Source organism: Hippocampus guttulatus, chromosome 9 (assembly GCF_054856545.1).
Source record: "Hippocampus guttulatus isolate MCC_2025c chromosome 9, RoL_Hgut_1.0, whole genome shotgun sequence".
In the NCBI taxonomy this organism is placed as follows: Eukaryota; Metazoa; Chordata; class Actinopteri; order Syngnathiformes; family Syngnathidae; genus Hippocampus; species Hippocampus guttulatus.
Window position 1 is genome coordinate 2,366,677 of NC_141269.1, and position 23,012 is coordinate 2,389,688.

At 45.6% G+C, this 23,012-nt stretch overlaps 1 protein-coding gene and 1 long non-coding RNA gene across 3 annotated transcripts; one reads left to right on the forward strand and one right to left on the reverse strand.

The window, feature by feature from the left end:
• Positions 1-225: 225 nt before the first annotated feature.
• Positions 226-7,766, reverse strand: frg1 (FSHD region gene 1). 2 transcript variants are annotated; one of them, XM_086120770.1, is made up of 9 exons: positions 7,629-7,766; positions 7,018-7,085; positions 6,795-6,917; positions 5,258-5,315; positions 5,029-5,143; positions 3,931-4,035; positions 3,765-3,856; positions 2,742-2,852; positions 226-2,593 (listed from the first exon to the last, which is right to left on the reverse strand). In XM_086120770.1, exons 1-9 carry the CDS (start codon positions 7,760-7,762, stop codon positions 2,557-2,559), a joined length of 843 nt encoding a protein of 280 aa, XP_085976896.1. In that variant the 5' UTR covers positions 7,763-7,766; the 3' UTR covers positions 226-2,556. The 2 variants fall into 2 exon arrangements, with proteins under 2 accessions (XP_085976896.1, XP_085976895.1); XM_086120769.1 differs by having other exon boundaries at positions 5,008-5,143.
• Positions 7,767-16,064: 8,298 nt separating this feature from the next.
• On the forward strand, positions 16,065-16,572 carry LOC147199823 (uncharacterized). The gene is made up of 3 exons (XR_015101869.1): positions 16,065-16,174; positions 16,249-16,326; positions 16,478-16,572. It is a non-coding gene; the product is annotated as an uncharacterized LOC147199823 (long non-coding RNA).
• The last annotated feature ends 6,440 nt before the right edge of the window (positions 16,573-23,012 follow it).

Sequence of the window (23,012 nt, forward strand, 5' to 3'; positions counted from 1 at the left end):
GGTCATTGGTGCTTTCCTTTGCGGAAGTGCCTCACGAGGGCTGTTTTGTAGTGATGGGAATTCCGGCTCCTTTTAGAGAGCCGGCTCTTTTGGCTCGGATCCCTAAAAAGAGACGGCTCTTTCGGCTCCCATATGGCTCCTCAGTTTTTTTGTTGCTTAAATTAATTTACTACCAAAAATAACGTAATATTATGCGTAAAATGAATTACTAATGCAAAAAATAGACAGTATTTCAAATATTTATTATTTATATGGCTTTATGTATATTCTTCTGAACATACTCAACATGGAGTGCTACAAAAATAAAAACAAAGTACAAAGACCCATATCAAAACAAGGTCAACAAAAAGTTCCAATCTCTGAATGTGTATATTTATAAGCTTTTAACTACTTACAGTAAAACAACATAAGTAAGCTTTGAATACCACACAACAAATTATAAGTTAAAATTTGTAAAACAAAAAGAAAAAAGCAGCACCCAGGTAAAAGTTTTAACTTGTCTTTAGCGAAGATTGGCATTAAGAAAAACCAAGTAAGTATTAAGAAAAACCAACAAAGTACAAAGACCCATCTCAAAACAAGGTCGTCAAAAAGTTCCAATCTCTGAATGTGTATATTTATAAGCTTTTAACTATTTACAGTAAAACAACATAAGTAAGCATTGAATACCACACAACAAATTATAAATTAAAATTTGTAAAACAAAAAGAAAAAAGCAGCATCCAGGTAAAGGTTTTAGCTTGTCTTTCGCAAAGATTGGCATGAAGAAAAACCAAGTGCCTCAGCTTTGAGGGGTTGATCCTGTTTCTCCTCTCTGTTAATATTTGCCCTGTTTTGGAGAAGATTCTCTCTGAGGGGACAGATGTTAACAACATACAGCCAACACAAAATGGCTGAAAATCACTTGCAATCATTTTACCCAGTTCCTCGTCAATTGTGTTCTGTTTTGCTGGTTTATAGCTTTTTGCATAAAGTGGCTCATAGAGCTCTGGGTTGTACATCTAGGCAGTTGTGACATCGCAGCAGCAGCAACAGTTGCAGACACACTAGCACCTTCATTAATAGCTGGTTCCCTTGCTTGTCTTTTCTCTTCAAATTGTACTGATGGGTGGACTTTTCTGATGTGCCTGTGCAGGTTATTTGTGGAGCCTGATCGATGGGATATTTTAACCTTGCACAGTCTACTTGCTGCCTTTGAACTATCAATTAAATTGAAATGAGTCCAAATATCACTGCGTTTCCTATCCATTTTCTCACCTTTCCGCTTTCCACCGTGTTGTTTTTTTCGCTAACTCTCTCGTCTCCTCGTTTGTCTTGTTTGCGTGCTGCTCAGTGTGCTGCTGTCTCTTCTCTAACCCCTCCCCCTTCTCTAAACTGCAGCGTGTGTGTGTGTGTGTAAAACCCTCCCCTTCCTCTTCTACCACGGATCTTGACCAATCACGTGCGGCTTTAACCGAAGGGGGGGAAAAAACAGGAGAAAAAAAAAGTCGGCTCCTATTCGGACCGGCTCCCAATGAGGATCCGGCTCCCATCGTTCACTTCAAAGAGCCGGCTCGTTCGCGAACGACACTACTGTTTTGTCGTATCAGACGGGGAGGGAAAATCGAAATCAATCTATTTTCAGCACCCCTTATCTTGAATAGGGTTGCGGAGGCGGGGCTTGCTGGAGCCTATCCCGGTTGATTGCGGGCGGGAGGCGTACGACACCGTGAACTGGTCCCCAGTCAGTCGCAGGGTATATAGAGAGAATAACATATATTCGCACCCACAACCAGCCGTCACTGAGTGGGAACCGATCCCAAGCTACCCGCACGCAAGTCGGGCGAGTTTACCACAGCGACCGAAATCGGCAATAAATAAATCATACAATATCCTGCACATAACATGAAATGGTGTTAGGTAAACACTGATTAGTAACATAACACCCCTCTAAGGTTAAGAATCAATGCTTCTTTCCACGCGGAAGTAAAAGTAAAGACAAGTATTTAAATTAAAAAAAATATCAGTACATACAAGTATGAAACACATTTTTGGTAACATAGATACAGACTATTAAAAATGGTCTGGATTTGTACTACTGTAAAAATTGCGCTGAAAAAAAAAAAGACATGGGACTGCTTGCAATGAAACACTCCCTTGAAACGCACTTGCCAATCTGATGGTTCTTTCTACGTGGAAGTGGAGCACATGACTTGGGTTTTGCTCCACAATAACTTTTCATTTCCTTTCATGATCTCCTCAATGCATTGCGTGACATGTGCACAACCCGTACCAAGATATGGCAGCGTTCCAAAAGTGCAATGTTGATGCGAATATGTGAAATGGCCCCAAATAGTCGCTGAGGTGTTTGGCATTGAAGCCACCAACTTTGTTTGACCCACCACGAACCATACACTCACGCGAAGTTACAAAATATTTCCCATCATGTTTGTGGGACATACTTTTTAATCCTTGATTTCTAAATATAAATTATGCATAATACACGAATGGGCACAACATGTTTATTAATTCCCCCCTCCAAAAACAACAACCCCCCCCCCCCCCTCCCAAAACAGTTCACTTGCAGTATCGATCAGCTTTCATTTTGCTCCTCCTGTAATGACAAAAAAATGACATCATCATGACATGCATCACAAAGAGAAGTCAATGGACACTGAAGTGGCTTTCATCTGTGCACATTTGAAAATAAAGTTGGACTTGACTTGCGTGTGCCATGGTGGAAACATTTGTTTGGGCAGTACCTGTCGAGCAAAGCCTCGTGAAATTTTCCGTCGAGTCTGGCTTTCTTCAGCATCGATGGCTCGCCCTCGTTCACCCTCAGGCGACGGTCCTGGAAACTCTGAAACTTCTTCCTATCAAGTCACAATTTCACGAAAGAAAAAAAAAAAAGTCGGCTCAAACGTTCGCACGCATGGCGACTTGGTGCTTGGCAGAATTCACGACATATAAAATGTATACGTTATGTTTTTATATGAAACACGAGAAGAAAACTAAAGTTTCTTTATGCATACATTTCTCAGAGAGAAAAAAAAAAGTGCAGTTGGGAGTCCAGCTGAAGGTCGGCCATTATCCAGATCATCACGACAAAACAAAAGGTCACGCGCGGACGGAAAGGAGACGCTCGCGGATGAGGCGTGCATAAACGGTCACTTCTTCTGATGCGCGCCTTTGATTGGCACGCCATCTCGGAAGTGTGCTCGCGCATTAAGTGATGCAATTTGCTTGTCAACATGGTGTCGACCGTGTGCGTGTTGAGTTGATGCACAGATAATGGGAGCGAAATAAGTGCCGCGTCCAAAGGTGTTCGAGTCCATACCAGTTTTCGAGCTTTCCCAGCACCTGAGCTCAACTCTACACAATATTGACACGCACAAAAAATAAAATAAAAATACTGAGGAATTATTTGACTTTCTTGATGAATAACTTTTATAATGCAAAGCTATCTGCGTGAAATGAAATCTCCTCCCCGGCGAGGTGTACTCTGACAAGTGTTTGCGTGGACTGAACAGGGAAGCAAAATTAATGAGCTGGAACGAGAAAAGTGCTGACCGGCACTAAAACGAATCCTAGTCTATTCGCCAGACGCAAGTCAAGTGCGGTGTGCAAGGGAGGCCGCGCCGACTTGGCTGACCAGCAATATGGAAATAAAAGCGGCAATCGCGCCGAGGGCAATTCGGACCGTGTGACAAGTTTTTAAGAAAGAACTCGTCAACTATAAAAGCATGAGAATATCTCATAAAAGTGAATATGTGCACCGCACTTACACGTAATTGAGCTCGCAGGACTTGACGTTGCCTCGGTCCTCGTCGGCGATGTCGTCTTTGGGCTTCGCGTCTCGCTCGGCGCACGAGCGGATCTGCGATGGCTCGCCGTTAAAAGCCGGCAGGTCACGCGAGGGTCGCGGCGGAAAGCGCCATGAGCACACCTCACCTTCACCATCTCGCCGTCGCCCGCCGTCTTGCTCGTGGCCTCGATGTCGCCGCTCTCCCTGTACGAGATGAAGCAGCTGTTGGCGGCCAGGAGCGCCATCTTGCCCTGGTCCACGAGGAAAGGCCAATTGTTTTATCTCGAGGTCGGCTCTCGTAAGCTTACATGACACTCAAAAGACGCTTCGTCGCCTTTAAAAACATTTCAACGATGACAGTCACCTCAAACAGACTCAGAAACTTTTAGCTGCATTCAAAACTAAACGCGCATCGATATCGTTGCCTTAAACACTCAACTGCTCTAATCTCAAAGACGCTGAAAAAGACGTTGGTCGTCTTGAAAACGTAACTCTCAAGCACCCAAAGACCTAAAAATGTCCAAAAAAAAAATAAAAAAAATAATCAAAGATGGAGTCACAGCCATCTCGTTACCTCTGCGTCCCGCGCCCTAGACGCAGAATTTTCCCGCCAGACGCACAGTGCCAAATAATGTGCGTTTTTGGGACGCAAGGAAATTTCTCAGTCCAAAAAAAAAAAACTACGGTAAATCGTTTTTTCCAGAACGATCGCAGTTTGATAATCGCCGCCATTGTTGTTTTGATCTCGCGTTAAGTAATCTCGCGTGACGAGATTTCCGTTCTCGCGTGACGAGATTGGCGGCCTTCACCGCGTGCAAAGCAGACGATTGCCAAGTCGCGTAACGTTAAAACAAGTGTTGCGAAAGTTGATTGCGGAGATATCGCAGCGGAAGCAAGCTAAAGTTGGATCGTTTTTTTTGCGATAATAATCTTGTATGCCTGAATTCTTTTAATTTTTGCAGCATTTGTTTAGAAGAACTAAACCTATTATCAATGTATATTGTTGTTGTTTGTGTTATTATCATATGCAATTGAATAAGTAGACCATTTCAGAATTCAAAATTTGGGACTCTAAATGCATAATGGGACTCACTTTTCTGATCAGCGAGTCCCTGGGACTCGCAGGGCTCAACCTGTCAAATTATCACTGGAGTCACCTATTGACACGCTTATCATGAAGCTTCAGCACTCAAAGACGCTCAAAGGCGCCGAGCGGCCTTCACCTGAAGAGGGGAGTGAGCTACCTCTTGAAAAACGGGCTCCCACTGTTCTCTGGATCCAATGGCATCGGAGCGGCCCACCACCAAGTTGTCTGCATTGAGGCCCAGGTACTTCCCGTAGCCCGACTTCAAAGCTATTCTGGAAAACGGGGGGTGGGGGCGGTAGGAGCACCAACCGCAAAGAGTCAGGATTCTATTCAGGACTTTGGGTTCATACCTCAGAGTCATAGACTGTCAGTGAGTTTGTCATCACCTGCTATCAGAGAGCTTGACTGCAGTGAACTGTTCAGGGGGGTCTGGTCCTTCGTCCTCTAAAACAAAAAATAAATTAAAAAAATTATACAGTCCAGTTAATAATTACCAAACTTGTGCACATGTGCAGGGGAGTGCTTAAGTTATGCTATCGTAAAAAGGTAAAAATGATATTGGTCATTTTTAAAAATGTGCATAATTTCTTCGCACCTGCCTCGTAGTCATTAATAATGCAAAAGGCTCCTCGAGGCCCACGAGGGTCACCATTATGGGGGACAAAAAAAAAGAAAAAAAGAAAAAAAAGATTGCCATTGCTTTTTGCGAGTTTTATGATGGCTTAATGCCTCAACGCTAAAGGCACTCAAAGGCACGGCCGCCTTACAAACTCAAACTCAGCCAAAGGCTCACGGCCTCCTTAAAACTTAACACTCACACCGAGAGCGGCTTGAAACAAAAAAATCTAAAATCAACGCCGAAATACTCACACACTCAGACGCCAAGTGTCTTAAACCTCAAAGACACGAAGCTACATGTACGTAAACAGCAATGGTTGATTTAAAGTGCCCTAAAAATACAGTTGAGTGACAAAACCGCAATACTCAAAGACACCTACAAAAAGCCGCCTTCAATTTTTTTTTATACTTCTGTTAGCAGCTTATTTCATTTGTGCGCAGCATAACGGCTAAATGCTACGTCACCATGTTTGCTTTGAACTCGGGCTCCAAAAACTGACCGTGGTCTGCTGACCTCCGAGACCTTTTAGGTTGATATGTTCATTTCTTTCACGTCGCTCAGGACCTTAACGATTCAGAAGCAGAACTTGAAAGTCTTTTCCACAGCTGACTCAAGACATTCCAAAATGTTAAGTTGCACTCAAAAGACATGCGGTCCATTTAAAAACTTCGGAATGAACCGCATTGGAAATCCAAAATTCCACTGGCAGTTGGGGAGCAGTGGAACAAAGCAGGCGGCCACGTCAACACCTTCCTGGTTCGCGGGGTGCCGTCTATGTGCAGGAGTTATGTAATCGTTTTTGGAAAAAGCGTCCTCTTTTCTCCTTGTGAATTCCAGCTGGCGTCCTTTGTGATCTCCTGGCAATGGGGAGGATGTGAGGAAGGAGACACTTGGGGAATTGAGGGAGTTTGCAGTTCCTCTGCACTTTTCCAGCGCCTTTGATTAAACGCGTGCTGAATTAATCTGCGGAGCTGCGAGAGAGGAAAAAAAAAAAAAAAAAAAACACGCCGTGTGCCCTGCGGCAAACTCCTCCTCACGACGCCCGTCCCGCTCTCATCCTTGCCCTGGACTCGACCCCCTCTTCGGCCGCTCCATCTCACGTCTGTGTTTCGACATCGCAAAGCTGAATTTTGTGGACAACCTCTTAGAAGTTAGAACACAGAAAAACAGCACATTTGAAGTGAGATATGTACAGGTGTTGTTGACTTACAAGCACCTATTTCCTCAAATGGAGGATGTCCCTCTCATGGTGTGTCGAGTGGTGCGTTATCCACTTGGGAAATCAAAAATGCTCGCGGCCTCACCTTGGTGCGGCGCACCAACTGTGAAAAGCCCCGTGTCCAGGGCGTGGATGTAGGAATTGTTGTGCATCTCAATAGCGACCGTGCCCATGATCTCGCCAAAATGTCGGACGGCCCACCAACCGCCTGGAGACGAAAGAAGAAGAAATTCCATGTACTAAATCACTACTTTTTGCTAAGCATGAAGACAGGGAGATGATTACTATTAAAAAGGAGGGGCACATACCGACAACATCCAATTTGGATTGGTTATCTGCTGCCTTTCTCTTCTTGTTTTTGTCTTTCTTCTTTTTCCTATCAATAAGAGAATGGAGTGGAAAAATTGGAAATGGCAACTCTCACATTTTCTTCTTCTTTTTACCCATTACTATTTTGTTTATTTATTCACGGATACAAACGCGTGAAACCAAATTTACCACTCAAAGACGTTGAGTCGTGAAGAAAAAAAAAAGAACAGAATTAAGACTAAGTCGATTTGAATTCTGTTAATTGCGCTGTCCCGTATATCAATAATTGATGCCTTATTTCGTTCATCACTTGACCGAATTCAACTCCCCATCAGCGTCGCGCGGTTGCACGATATCGCCAGCAACACGCTTCTTGTTGCGCTTACTAATATTTAGAAGACGTCAATTGACACCAACGCAAAATAAGACACATTATATAAAAATCGAAAATTTCAGTTTAACGGTGGGCTGCCTTATCGTTCATTATCTCAATCACGTCAACTTTCGCCTGTGAGCATTTATCTTGAATCGCTAAAGCGCCAACTGAAATGACACCGTAGCTTTAAAACACCCCACAATGTACACCTCCGCAAGACATGTCCCGCCTTACCCTTTATTCTGTCCCTTCAGAACCAATTTGGTCGATTTAACGCTGGAATATTCCGCCATTATGTTTGCGCGGCGACGAAAGGGAAGCGGAAGTTGGACTAACACAACTACGGCGGCCGCAGAGGCACGCTCCATTGCGACTTCGACTTTTTCGCAAAAGAAAAAAAAAACTAATCTTGCGGTTTGAGTCGAAGTCTTGGTTTAACGCCCCAATCTGAAATTGCTGTATTATCCTACGTGCGTGTTCCTGATTTATCTATTATTAGCTGAAGGATGCTGTATATTCAACTCTTGTTTTCTTTTTTTTTTTTTTAAATACGTCAAATGTCAATTTAGGATTTGAGCATGCAGCAGCCACGCGTCACAGGTGTAAAATCCTCTCCTCTGAGCCTCTTTCTCCAAATAATACAGCAGGGCAACCTGCCCTCCACAGTGACATCCATCTGCAGAGTCAAAGCTCCGTGAAGCAGAGCAATGGGGCGCTCCGGTCCGACGTGAAAACCGTTCAGACGCACCTCCACTCTCATCATGTTAGAATAAAAGAGCTCATCTTTACTTAAAAGAGAGAAAAAAAGTGAAACCAAGAAAGTTTTTGATGTGGCAGAGAGCAATGAAAACGGCAAAAAATCCCCGCAGGGGGTGTTTACGGATTAAATTCCTACATCGCTCATTAAAGGAATAAGCTCTCACGTAGAAGCAGAGGTGAGACCGGTTAATAACCATATGAATAATGTGTAATAATGTTAGCAACTAATAAGGAGGGCTAATAAATGTCTTTCTTCAGAGCTGGATCCTATTCCATGGTGAATTTTGGTGAGAGAAGCGGGAAACATCCCGCACCAGTCAGTCGTGTTCTATAAAGCTACTTTCTTGCGATGCCATCCATGCTTTCGAAAGCGCTCATCTTTTGGCTTGCCGGTGAGCTGGAGTCTATCGCATTTGATCTTTGGCGAGAGAAGCGGGGTACACTGTCGGGCCGGTCATGAATAAATCAAGTGCGGAGCAAGTCCGGTACAGTGAAATGCCTTCCGAGCATTTGTTGCCTTAACTGCTTGCTCCGATTGGTGTGGCAGGTAACAGAAGACAATGCTAACGCTTAGCAAGAGAAGTGGAGCGCACATTAAACTAGTCAACTGTGTATATAAAGGTACGTCGGTGCAATACCATATCTAAGCCATACATACCGGTACTTTTTTTAAGAGGACAGACTTTAAGGCCGCGGGCAACTGGAGCCCAGCTGACTTCTGGTGAGAGAAGTGGGGAACACATCGGTCATAAAATTACCCTGATGCAATGCAATACAATGCATCCCTTTTCTGTCGTGCTTATCTCGGATGAGCAGGTGAGCTCAAGCTTCCCCCAGCTGACTTTTGTTGAGAGAAGTGGGGCACATCATGGACTGGTTGCCAGTCAATTGTTTATAAGATATGCCGATGCGGTACCATACCGGCCGTTTTCTCTAGCATTTTTTTTCTCAATAGCATTGCAGCTAACTGGAGCATATTTTGGGCTGTCTTTTGACCAGAGAAGCTTCCTACGTGCACCTTGAGCTGGACGCCAATCAATTCCAGGGCACATACGGACAGTGCCCTGGAATTGATTGGCGTCCAGCTGAAGGTGCACGTAGGAAGCACACATTCACAAAAATAATTACCGAGAGTCTTGAGGTCATCTTCCACGATGCATGTTTTTGGCGGGTGGGGAATCAAACCGAGAACCTCTTGACCGCGTGGCGGACGTGCTAACCGCGATCTAACTTGAACGCATCCAAGTGACGCCTGAACAGCTTGTAGTCACGCATGACGTCAGTAGGTGGCAGTACACGCGCATACACACGCTGACCCATTGCATTTGCCAAGGTGGCTTTTTTTCAGAGCAATGCATGAAGAAGACTACCGGTACTTTCTTTTTCCTTGTTTTTTTTGGGGTGGGAGGCGGAAGGCGGTGGAGTGCAATAACTCATTTACAATTCGATACACAGACTGCCCATGTTAAGACACACTCATGGTCTAAAGGTGACAAAAAGTTACCTTTGAATTCCTTGGGTACACATCGTTTTAGTCTCTGGAGTTCCCACCCCAAGGGCAACTTTGCCAGAAATTCCCGGAAAAAAAGGTGCACCCAAAGTAAATTTGTAGCTGTTCTTGAACCATTTGGAGTATCAGCATAGTTTTGGTCTCTTTTGAAATATTCCAAACTTTATCTGTGTAAGTGCTCCCGTCACTGAACTATGGATGTTTGAAAACAGAAAGAAAAGGTCAATCTTTTGTTTGCATCAGCGATTAGTTTTGACAGATGACGGAGGGCCCTTCGGCGGGCCCTCCTAACTTTAAAGGTTTAATAGAACGCTCGATATTGTCCCTCGGTGTGATTGTGAAGGGGTTGTTTGTCTCTGTGTGCCCCGCGATTGGCTGGCGACCAGTTTGAGTCCTATCCCAGCCGCCTATTGGCAGCTGGGATAGGCCCCAACCTCACCTATGACCCTCGTGTCACGTGGCTTGATTGGCTCGACCCTTTCGAGTGACTCCGCTCGAACACGATGGCGCAAAGCCGAAAAGTAAGCCTTGGCTGCTGCGTTAGCATCGATTCGCATATCGGCTAATCAGATTAGCTGTCAGCGCTGTTGGAGTTCACTTCTGATAAGACGACAAGCGCAAACCGGATTGCTCATTGAAACTTGTTCAAGCCGCATATGTGTGTGTGTTTGTATGTGCGTGTGTGTGTGTGGGGGGGGGGGGGGTGTTTCTTTGTCTTTGTGTCCACTGCATCTGCCACATACCCAAATCTGCAACAAAGTGCAATTTGGAAGCTCTGAGATAAAGTGATGGGTTCACTTGTGAAAATACATGTCAACATAGTGTGTGTGTTGGGGGGGGGGGGTTAATATGTCTGCTGCATGCACCACATGTACAAAGCTGCCCCACGAATTGACAGGTGTTATTCAGGCATCTTGGTGATGAAGTGCTGTGTCCACCAGAGAATCTACATACAGTCTGTCAACATGCTCGGTGGATAATGCAATATTTGTCACACTCGTGGACATGCAAAGTTTGGAGTGCGGAGGGCATTTGGTGTGTCCACTGCATGTGCCACATGCACAAATTGTCCAATGTGATTAGGGCAGTTTGGTGAGGAAGTGCTACCTTTATCGGTGAAAATACAATGCTTTTAAAATGTAGGTGGAACCTAATTTTGTTGACGAGCCGGCGTCGAAAAGCCTCGGTGGTTTGCCAGGGGAAATGGTGTGAATAATTGAAAAAGGCTTCGGTGTGTTTTTAAACTGCTTTTTACATTCATAATGCAGACACTTGAATCCCAGTGACACTGACACACCGATGCTCATCATCATCATCGTCGTCATCATCTGGTAATAAAAACCGACATCACTGCATTGACACGGACGACCGCCGGGCGCTCAGAGCTATCAGTCAAAACCTGAAAATCAGCCAGATGAACGCAGGTTCCGCAGAAAGCGACGCGGTCGTCCACGTCGTCAGTCGGAACCCTCGTAAATCGCGGATTACCCGGATTCAACTCTGCGGGCGTCGTCACAGTCAAAAACCAAATCATCTCGAAAAACTCGCATGTGCTCATTGAAATTTGCGAACGACAAGGACCCTCGGCGACGTTGCCATTTTCCCACTGAACAACGAGCCAACAAAACTCCTTTGTGTGGAAAAAAAACAATGACATGCCTCCCACAGCGTGTCACAGATTAAGTTCGCGCGTGCGTGTGAGCCGCCACAATGTTACAAATAAATAAAACGCCGAGTTATTTCGACCTTGGGTGAAGGATTAGAGCTAGCGCGTTGGGTGAAGATCCAACGAGGCGTAGAAAACACAGCGAAGGAGAAATATGTTACCAGGTTCTCAGAACAACCGGCGCGAGTTTTATAATCAACAATGTCTAAGAAGAAACAACTTTGGTGGCCGCGGTGAGTCATTGACTCCGACTTTCGGACACAACTGTTGAAAATGGCAAACGGCTACAGCTCTTCAACCCAATTTGCCGGGTCAAAATAATAAACCCAAACTTGGGTAAGAGTAACCCAATGTGCTGCAAATCCACAGCTACCCGCAGAGCGGGTTCGGAAAACAACCCGGGGAATATTTTGCTGCTCGGTGTGCGTTTGAATGTTTCCTCATTGGCGTACTACTCGCTATGCTCATCTGAGGCTTGAAGCCAGATTCGATGCGCCTATGTTGAAATCTTAAAATCGACTTTTTGGCCCGCTCACGAATCACCGCTGGCAAATCAACGCCCGCGATCATGCCAAAAAGGAAGCGGCGTGGCGCTCGGCAGAACCGAGATGAACAACCGGTCCGGCCCCCCGCCCACGTTTAACATTCAACACGGTCGGCGGTGTCTCGTTCAAAAAAAAAAAGCAAATGAATAAAAATCAGCTTTTGAGGATTCCAAGTGCGCCTGCTAATTGACTCGGCACAAAGGACAATGGGAAAAGAATTAGACGCTAATTAAATGCCAAAGCTGAGCCAATTATTTTTCCTTGTTGTTCCTCATCAGTTTTGCCATATCGGGGCAAACAGAAATCCAGTCCGGGTGGTTGGGAAACAATACGAGAACACCCAACTGGGACGGAAAGGGAGAGATTGAGAAAACGAGCGGGAGAGCAGAGACCTCTGCTCAGGCTCCAAAGTTGGCCAAACCAATCAATGAATTGAGCGTCCAAAATGTTGCCCTTTGTCGATTAATCGTGTCTTGAAGCGTTTGGAGCAACGCGGAGTGCACTCCTTGACTAATAAAATGATTTCATTCTCCGTTCGAGTGTCGGGTGGCTGAACTTGCCCGACTTGCAACGGACGCGACGGGCTGAGATTCATCCTCCGATCTTTTGTCTTCAACTCAAAAGCTGCGACGATCGCAAAGCCAGTAGCTGCTGGATCGCTCTTGATGAATACAAACGTCAACGGCGGCGACTGACTCAACACGACGGCATGAACCCTTTGACGTTGGGACGGCCCACCGACATCTGTCAAAACAAATCGCTGGTGCACGCGGTCAGCTGAGTACATTTGTGAACATGTCGAATGGTGCCCGGCATTTTCCAATTGTCAAATTTGAACCGGAACTTGGGGAGACCTCAAGCGTTGATCCTGTCGTGTGTCTAATCAACATTCTAAATTCATTTTCAAGGCAGATTTGGTGGAAAGAAATGAGACAAACAAAAGATTGACTTTTTCTTTCTGTTTTCAAACATCCATAGTTCAGTGACGGGAGCACTTACACAAATTCGTACTGTATGGGAGAAATATTCATCATGATAACGTTTGGAATATTTCAAAGGAGACCAAAGCTATGCTGATACTGCAAATGGTTCAAGAACGGCTACAAATTTACTTTGGGCGCACCGTTTTTTTCCGGGAATTTTTGGCAAAGTTGCCCTCAGCCCGAGGGGTTAAATTGGCTTTTTATGACCTCTTTTTTGAGGTCCTCCTTTTGACTCGTGCTTGAAAAACTCGGCTGCGTTTCCCCTTGGAATCGGCGTTTGCGTGTTAAACGGAGGGCGGATTGATAACGATGACTTTGCAGGCGGGCTCACGGTCGTTTGAGACGCCCATTCGTCCCGCGTTATCCCGGACAAATCAATGGAAGGCCGCCGGTGCCACTGGTGAATATTCCCAACACGTCTGGGTCCGCGGCGGCCTGTCGGGACCTCGCCTCGAGGGCGCACGCGGGGGGGCCACCGAGGGCCTAATCAAACCTCGCCCCCCCCCCCCCCGCGCCGGGGTCACCGGTAATTACAATGTGAGGAGGATTTTTTTCGAGGCGGCGAGGGGTGGTCAGCGTGACCGGCGGAGCCGCGGGTCGACGCCCGCCACTTTCCTGCCCTTTGCACACGCCGGCCTGTTGCCTTTAAAATATTGACCTACGTGGCGAATAGTTGCGATCGAGTCAAGCGCTTCAGGGCTACGTGGTTTCAATCTGAAACGTGCTTTGGAGTTGGGGGAGAGTTGGAGCACTTGGGCTGCTTTTAATAAACATCTCTTTATCTCTATATCCTTTTTTGTTCTGGAAATCTTTGTTTAAAAAAACAACAACAACAACAACAAAAAAAAAAACAGGATTCTAAAAAGACACGTGGCCCGGCGGAGCAGTGGTTAGCGGGTCGACCTCACAGTGCAGAGGCGCCGGGTTCGATTCCGGCGCCGGCCTCCCTGTGAGGAGTTGGCATGTTCTTCCCGGGGCCTGCGTGGGTTTTCTCCGGGTACTCCGGTTTCCTCCCACGTTCCAAAAACACGCATGGCAAAAGGCGCAAATGGTGGAAAGTGCAGCATGCCCGCGCATGAAAGTGGCAAGCGAGTCTCATCCCGGAGGCGGGAGTGATTAAAACAGATGGGCGACACGATTGGCGGCGCGGTGTTAATTCATGTCACAGGCATTGGCGTCGGCCGCGCTGCGCCGCCGCCTCTCCTTAAGGTTGACTCACGCCGTGTTTATTTATTGATTTATTTTTAAACCCGGGTTGCTCGTTTACCCGGCAGATTTTTTTGGACTACGCCATACAGTAAGTCTTCCTCGATTAGCATATACACAGCGTCTATAAAAAGTGCGTCGGTGGAGTGATGACAATGACGGGATTCGCTCACGGTTCCACGTCCTGCCGCACTGCAAATCTCCCCAGAAATCTCAACTATGCTTAATATTGTTGACCTAAAGGATGCACCCCCCCCCCCCCCACCCCATATTGATCAGTAACATTCGCTATTTATTCTTCAGCCCTATAAATAACCAAGCGGCAAAGATTTGAGCGAGCTGACCGAACGAGTAATTAGCTAAATGACCGACTGACTTACTTGTGGATGACCGACAATTGACTTGACTGAGAGACGAACTGATTGACTCACTTTTATTATTATTTTTTTTGTGGCTGTCTGACAAATTACTTGACTGACTGACAAACTATCTGGTTGACTAACTAAACTTGTGAATGACAGACTTACTGATGACCATCCTAGCGGATTCCCGATTCTCTACCCGCCAACCTTGAGACGAACTAGCTAGCTAGCTCATCTAAAAAAATGGAGTAATAGCAAGAGAAAGTAGTTTGGCTTCATCAACTCGAGTGCGGTCGTGAGACTTTCTGTATGAATGTTGAGAATTCGCCGCTTTTAAAGCACACTTGCGCGTTTTCTTTTTTCCCTTTTCTTCGGCGGCTGAGCTGCAAAGTGATCATCGGCACTTTGGAGGAAAGTAAGTCTGACATTTTTGTGAAGTAAGCCTCTCGATGGAGCACTCATAAAGCCGCCTGCCGAGGGATTTAAGACGACTCCGACTAATGCTCTGCATTCCCCACATATCCTTACGTAACACAAAAAAAACCAAAACCAAAAAAAACCCAAAAACCTAACGACCCCTTGTTTTGTCATTCCTGTTCTCACCTGACATTGAGCATTTTTATGCCTTGAATGACAAGACCTGTCTCATGGTAAGTTTGTCGCTCAGTCAGGTTGATTTCCCTCGAGGAGGGGAAGCGAGGGGTTGAGGTGAAAATCCACCCAGCGAGATAAAGCAAAACATGGCTGACAAATTCAAGTCGTTGGATGCTTGCTCGGGAATGAGAAACGCCTGAAAAGGCGTGACCAAGAATCGACCTTGGGATGGTGTAGCCCAGTGGTGGGCAAACTACGGCCCGCGGGCCGAATCCGGCCCGTTGGTCTTTTTAATCCGGCCCGCCGAAGGTTGGTCCGCAATTAAGGTTCGATGTGAATGATTGCATTCATTTCAATTGGACTTGTAATGACAGGCATTTCACCGCCAGGTGGCGCATTGACTTGAAGTTGCAGAACACGGGGGGGGGGGCGGGGCAATCTTTTCGACCACCTAGTACCTCTGTATCGCTCTACTTCTACTGGTCTGATCACAACCCATCTGCAGCGATGCACAGGCTAAAATAGGTCATCAACAACACTTGTCATTTAAAAAAAGTATATTAATACCGTACTTTCATGCTTTTGTTCTGTTGATGTTTGATATGGACTGTCAACAAATGCAGTTTTTTTTTTTTTAATGTACCATAGCTCGTGCTGACCTGGCCCTTCTGTCAAATTTTAAAAGTCAATGCGGCCCCCGAGCCAAAAGGTTTGCCCACCCCTGGTATAGCCACAACGGAAAAATTGGGACGGTATAGCCACAACATCCATCCACCTGCAGGTGGATGGACGGATAGTTCATGAAGTGTGTCTTCTGCCCATATTTAGTCACGCCTGTATAACGTTCTCACGTCTGCAGCGAAAGTCTGTTTTGTAGCCAGATGTGTCCTTCATTTTGCTACACTGCTTCCCGGAGACTTTGCGGTGACGCGCAGGACATCGGAACGCGCCGTGAGTTGGCACAAACTGGAACAGTTTCGACAAAAACGAAAGTCCGTCTGATGATATAAATATGTGGCGAGTCGTGTCTTGGCACTTGTGATCTACTCTCAGTAGCTCACGGGCCCGCAATATTCGGCAAATCAAACCTTCGAAGAAACTCTTCATCGTTTCCGGCCTGTGCGGAGCACGCGGGGGAAGAAAAACAGTCGGGAGGTAAGAAAAGCAATTTGCTCAAGATTTCACGATTGCCTGTTTTTTCCATTTCACGGTTTTTCTTTCGCCTCGAGGTCGACGCACGGCCGGGATGGGGATGCCAAGAAGACTGTTGCCGTTTCTGATTCTGCAGCTCATGATAAGAGGATCAGGTGAAGTTTTCACCCGATTTGGATACGATTTGCTTTGATGTCCTCTCACACTCAGCGACAAAAGAACGGAAGTAATTCCGAGGGGGGTGGGGGGCATGACAGAAAATAATTGAGAAGCACTGCACTAGTCCAATGTATCCTTTCCCAACAGAACCAGCGGATGAGGGAGACGTCCGTCTGGTGAATGGTGGAAGCTCCACCTGCTCCGGCAGAGTGGAAATCTCCCGACGCGGACGGTGGGGGACGACCACTGGGACCTGAACGATGCACAAGTGGTGTGCAGACAGATGGGCCGCGGCAGGGCTCTGGCGGCCCCGGGGGCGGCTCACTTTGGACGGGGCGAAGATCCCATTTGGATGGACGATGTCCAATGCACCGGAAGCGAGGCAAAGCTGGGAGAGTGCCGGCACAGGGGGGACTGGGACACACGACTGTGGTCACGACGAGGATGCCGGTGTTGTTTGTGAAGGTAACTTTGGATTGAGTTTCGGCATAATTACGCTGAAACCACGAAATTAATGAACTCATGCATTTTTTTGGTGGTTTAGATGACCAAGCTTCACTCGGACACTCACGCCCATTTTGTGGTCTTGACAAAATCCAATTTGGCCTGAATTCGCTTGGGGTAACAAACGCTGGTTACGACCCACGTTCTGGACACCCGGAAGACGCCAATTGTTCCCCCGGTCAGGGAGCAGAATGGCATTGTGCGGTACGAGGCCGACACTCGGGCAAAGGCCTGTGGAAACACACTGACGGTAAAAACAAAACAAACTTTGGAATGCAAAGTTTTCACTGATCGACCGCATCGGCACACGTGGGTTCACCTATTGGCAGACATTATTTTTGTCAATCTTTTAAAATATATACAGTATATATTTTTAGAGGGTAGCTATCCTTGTTTTGGGGAGAGTGCCGGAGGGGGCGGTCTTGAACTCTATGACCAATATCAAAGCTGTGTTTGAATGAAATGTTAACGTTCTATCTCATGAACATCCGTCTTGCAGTCCAACCGCACACACGTGACATTCTCCAACACTCTCTTCATCTACCCAACGACCTTGCCATTCTCCACTGTTCCGAAGAAACTTCCTTTCTTCTGTGTCTATCCCCGGTACATGAACGGCATGCTGGATGTCGCCATGGAGCTGGCCCCGGCGTGAGTATATCATAACTAGGGCGATCTTTGCTGTGAATTAATTGATTGCTCTCATTTAGGAAACTGTGATTTCATAAGAAACACTGTTGCAGGTGTGCAGCTATTGCATTTCTGGTCGGTGTTTAAAATATCGATGGAAGTGCATTTCTATTTGGCTGCTTTTTCAGATAAAGGAAAAGCATTTCTACGTTGTAGATATGGTCAATATTTCTTGCTGTAAAAAATCGTAGCATCCAGCATGATCGGATGCCCTTGAGTGAAGTGACAGTCGTCTCAATTGATGGAAAGAGAACCCACTGAAATAACAAAGTAGCCCATTGTTTGCACCGGGAGGTGTCTCGGCCTCCGAGCGCGGACTGATCCGTTAGTCAGTGACTGCTTTGGAAAAAAAAAAAGAAAAAAAAAAAAAGGAACATGCAAAATGACTGACTGACAAACACACAACTTGATGGATGAGCTGACTAACCAACGAACTGAGAGACCGAATGAACTTTTGGCTCGCTAACTGACTGAACAACCAATTGGACAGTCCATCCATCTACATACACGCCATGCCAATATGTCTGTCCACACGCCACATAGCGCGCATGTCATGAAGTCTCTGCTGAGTGGATTTAACATCAAGGTGCGCACCAGGGTGTTCACTTCACTCCTTCTCTTCACTAAATCGACACTCTCCGGCCATGTGTGATGGATGGTTGGGCCCAAGGCACAAATTACGCCGATCGTTCATCCCGTCCGACAACGCAGTGGCACACTGCGGCGTAATTGAGAGTGTGTCAACAGCTGCTGATTGGAGAACGGGCATTAGTGAAGGGTAAAAGGGACGAGCCTCACTGAGCACGTCGCGCTGTCGCGTCCATTAAGACGTTGTCGTTACCAGAAAAGAAAATGTCAAGATGATTCATCGAAAATAAAATGACGATACAACATTTAAAAATGCTCCCAAACCCGCTCTGTTGCGAAACAGAATTCATGTGAGGTGATAAGAACGATGTATTCTTCTGAGGCAAAAAAAAGAGTTTGCCTCGAAACAGAGGGCTTTTCTTCAAAACAGCAGGAAAAAGGACATAAAAGAGGACACAGGAGCAAATCTAGTGAATGAAAATTCTAAATAATAATAGTAATAATAATTTTTAAAAATCATCTTATCCTAACACAGTCAGAATAACAAAAGTTGTCAGTCGGATTAAAAAAAAAAAATTCAATCTCCCAAGAATAAAATCATATTTTGAGCACCAAGGAAAAAAAAAAAAAAAAAAAAAGTCACCCAGCTCAAAAAAATTTGAAATCAAGAACACTGAGCATAACTAGGAGCACCACAAAACAACACAAAAAGAACAGGGCGATGTCGGAAGAACAAATCGACTAATAAATTCATTCATTTAAAAAGACGGCAAAAAAAGCTGCGATCTTCCACTCATAAAGTTGCGGGGCAAAAGGCGGAATTTTACCAAAAATAAACCATGTTTTTCTCGAGTAAAGTTGTTCCCCCCCCCAGCAAAGGAGTAATCTTACATAATTTTGATGAAAAAAAGTGAGAATCTTAACAGAATAAATGTTTAAAATGTGTGTGTGTGTGGGGGGGGGGGTGTTTTGTCTTTTTTTTGGATCATTTGCAACATTTTTATGACTGGCCGACGGACTGATGACTGAAGCGGCGGCTACCGTTCTGCATTTTCCCGGGAGAAGAGGCCCATTGTACTGTCGCACCCCTGGTAGCATTGTCCAAAAAAAGGCGAGGCTAGCGGGGGGGGGGGCGGGGCTTATTAGCGACGAGCATTTATTGGGAGTGGAGCAAAAAGCAAATAAATGAGCCCTTCGCTCCTCCGCTGGGAAATCCGAGCGAGTCGAGCGCCAAAGCGTTATGCTGATGAGAGCGCACGCAGAGTGAAGCGAAGTCGCGGCCCCGGAAAATGAAAAACAATGAGCTCAAAGGAGCTGAAAATCTCTTTGGGGAATGGCAGACGCGCGAGTGCGAGCCAGTCGGTTCCCCCCGAAGAAACAGCAAAATGAAAACAATCATTAGGGGAAAGTTTTAATCAAAAGAGGACAGACTCATATTGGCAATAGCCACGCAAATATTAACTTGACGTCCCCGCTCGTTCGTCACGAGCCAACTCTTCTCCATGAGAACATTTCTGCAGGCTTTTTGAGTTCATGACTTCATGACATCTCCAAAAAGTACATCTCATGTGCAGGCTCATCAGACTCCAAAATGTGATGCCGAAACATTTCATTTTGTATGTTTCCAGAAAAAAAAAATCCAGCATCTTCTTTGTAGAATAAAGTCATATTCGTTCATTTTCCGATCCGTTTATCCTCACAAGGGTCGCGGGGGCTGCTGGAGCCTATCCCAGCTGTCTTCGGGAAGTGGGCGGGGGACACCCTGAACTGGTTGCCGGCCAATCGCAGGGCACACAGAGAGAAACTACCAACCATTTGCAGTCACACTCACACCTAGGGACAATTTTGAGTGTTCCGTTAGCCTGCCATACATGTTTTTGGAATGTGGGAGGAAACCGGAGTACCCGGAGAAAACCCACGCAGGCCCCGGGAGAACATGCAAACGTCACACAGGGAGGCCGGAGCCGGAATCGAACCCATGACACCTCTGCACTGTGAGGTCGACGCGCTAACCACTGCGCCACCGGACCGCCTCAATTCAAACAACGACCTGTAATTGTGAACAAAGACGTGTTTGTCTTTTTGACGCACATGCGTTTTGCCTTCGCTGGTATCGGTATACCTCAGGAGCACTCGATACATTGAAATCAGGCCTGCATCGGCCTGATACAAAGAAATGGTATCGGTACTTGCCCATCCCTAATTATTACTAATATTTCATAATTTTGCACACATTTATGAAAAATTTAATAAAGCTTGAGTTTATTTTTCATAAATAGGAGAGAATTAAAAAGAAAAACACCACCAACAACAAATGTTAAAGTTTTGTCAAATAATTTTTTTAGGGCAGTGACTCAAAAAGGTCTTCCAACAATAAGCAAATCTCAGCAGGTTCATTATCTTTCTCCTCAGTTTCCACACTGTGACTTCAACCCATCATTTTGCTTTTTTTTCCCCCCTTTATTCTTTTTCATTTGGCCAGTGATTCCCATCTCCGACTTGCTCGCATGCGCTCCCAGCACGTAAACACAATTTCCAAGCAATTCCCTCCTTATCAAGGTTGACCTCTTTGGCAATCAGTGTAATTCCGCCTTGTAACTTTTCCCGGCGAGACTTCTTGTGTGTGTGCATGAATGTGTGTGGGCGTGTGTGTTTGCGGGTGTGCGTGCGATAACATGAGATTTAAGGGGAATAAATCTGCTCACTTGTTCAGCGTCCACCTGCAGAGCTCAGATTAAAGTTAAATTATTGCTTGTCCGGGCGCTTCCTGCCGCCGCTTCCTCCCTCCTCCCGTCATCCAGCTTCAGGGACTGTTTAGGGACTGCGGGCAAGCAACAAGTCTGCATTATTTTCCATCTGGATGTCAACCAGAGACATGGCGCAGCGTGTAAACGTTCTCCGCAAAATGTAGGATTTTTCGGCTAAGGAATATTAGGGCCATGCTTAAAATTTTTTTAAAAAATGTATACTCTGAGACTGAAGATGAAAAAAATACAGTGAGTGTCCAGTATTTGTAGTTTATTTTTTTAAACTAAAGGCGTGCATTTCTCCAATAAAAGACGATTCGATATACAACTCGATGTATCAGCGGAATGATTTGACATGGTTTGATTCAACACACTCTGATTCAAATTGTTTTGTGTTATACCCCTAGCATAAACACATGGCAGTAAAGAAGTATTTTTAAATTATTTTTAAAAATTATTAGAAAAGTAAACTTATGGAAACAAATTTTAAAATTTTCGAGGCAAAAAGAAAATGTTCCCAAAATTAAAAATAACATTTTTTTCCAAAGAATTCTCTCCAAAAACCTGGATGAAAAAATTCTCCCAATTTTTTTTTTTTTAAAGAGGAAAAGCCCAATATTGCGAAGTGGCACCACTTCACAATAAGCAGCACCGGGGCAAATAAACACTTAATATTTATAATGGCACTCCCCGTTTCATTTTACTGTCCAACTAAACATAAAAATATGAGAATTACACTGAGTGTATAAAAACAATCACACAGATTAGCCCCACATTCCACTAAGCTAATTCTCATGCTGAATAGCATCGTTGGTGTGGCCGTATAACCATTTCAGCAGCGCAACAGCTGCAGCTTTGCCTCGGGAGAGTCCGCTTAGTTTACTATCAAACTAAACATTAAACTAAGAGATTTACACTAAATAGCATCTACGTTGTGAGCAGTGTAGCAACCATGCAGCTTTGCCTTCGGAAAGTCCGTTTAGATTCATGCAAATAGACAATGCGAACCCCATTCTGACGCTAACGATTAGCATCGGGAGTTGTGGTTTTAGGAGCAATGGCTATCTGAACAGAAATGGTGGCGCAACGCAGATTAGATGACAATATAACAATACTCGCGGATCCTCTACATAAGAAATGGCAAATATGACAGCGTCTTCCTGAGTCACGCAGAGTAAATTGAAAAGGGTTTGGATTGTCACATGACCCCGTCTGCATCCCGAGAGCAACATCGGAATCTTTGGTTCTTGCTATGCCCTCTGAGGCTTTTTGGAACGGCTGCAATCGGAATCTCCTGGCCCGGTTGAGCGGGACCCCACTCCGGCGCATTTCATCCCATAAACAACATGAGTGTCACATAAAACGTTCAAGCGTGTCCACTCGCGAGAGAGAGCGCCGCGTTGTTTTTCTCTTGATTGAAAGTGTGAGGGCGCATGCATAGGAGATGAGGACTATGCGCCCTTGCGCTGCTTTCACGGGCCATTACGTGCAGCCACGGGCCGTAGGCGGCCTCGCCCGCGCGACTGACAACGAGCGAGACATCCGTAATTAGATCGCAGACAATTTGGAGCGCACCACTCGACGCCCTTGAGCGACACGCACAACAACGCGTCACAAGCCAGGTGGCTCGTGCGCGCGAACGTGCCTCACATGTATTTATCTGCAAATGAATCTGAGATTGTTTATTGCGACCCCGATTCAATTCTTGCCTTTCTTTGCAACGGTATCTCGATGGAGCCTGCCCGTCCGGGTGGTTGACGTTGGGGATGGACTGAAAGGACTGACGAGCTTTTAGCGTGCTAGCTGCCGCCAAGCTAAACTTATCGCTATTTATCACACACTGTGAGGGTTTATCAGCCGGCTGGCAGATGTTTTCTTTAGCAATGATAAAGAGGACAATGCGAATGCATTTATTGTCATTTCCGATCAAATGATATGACTTTGCGATACAAGATGACGTTTGGGGAGATTGTGAATTATTTTTTTATTTTTTATTTTTATTGCGGGACGCTGTGATTTATTTATGGGAGCACACTGAGTTGTGAGACATGTAAATGCTTTTACACTGACAAAGATGCAGAGGTGCTATTCACAAGTGACTCGAAAGTGCTGTTAAATGAGAGATTGAGCTCGGAGCGTGTTGAGCAGATTCC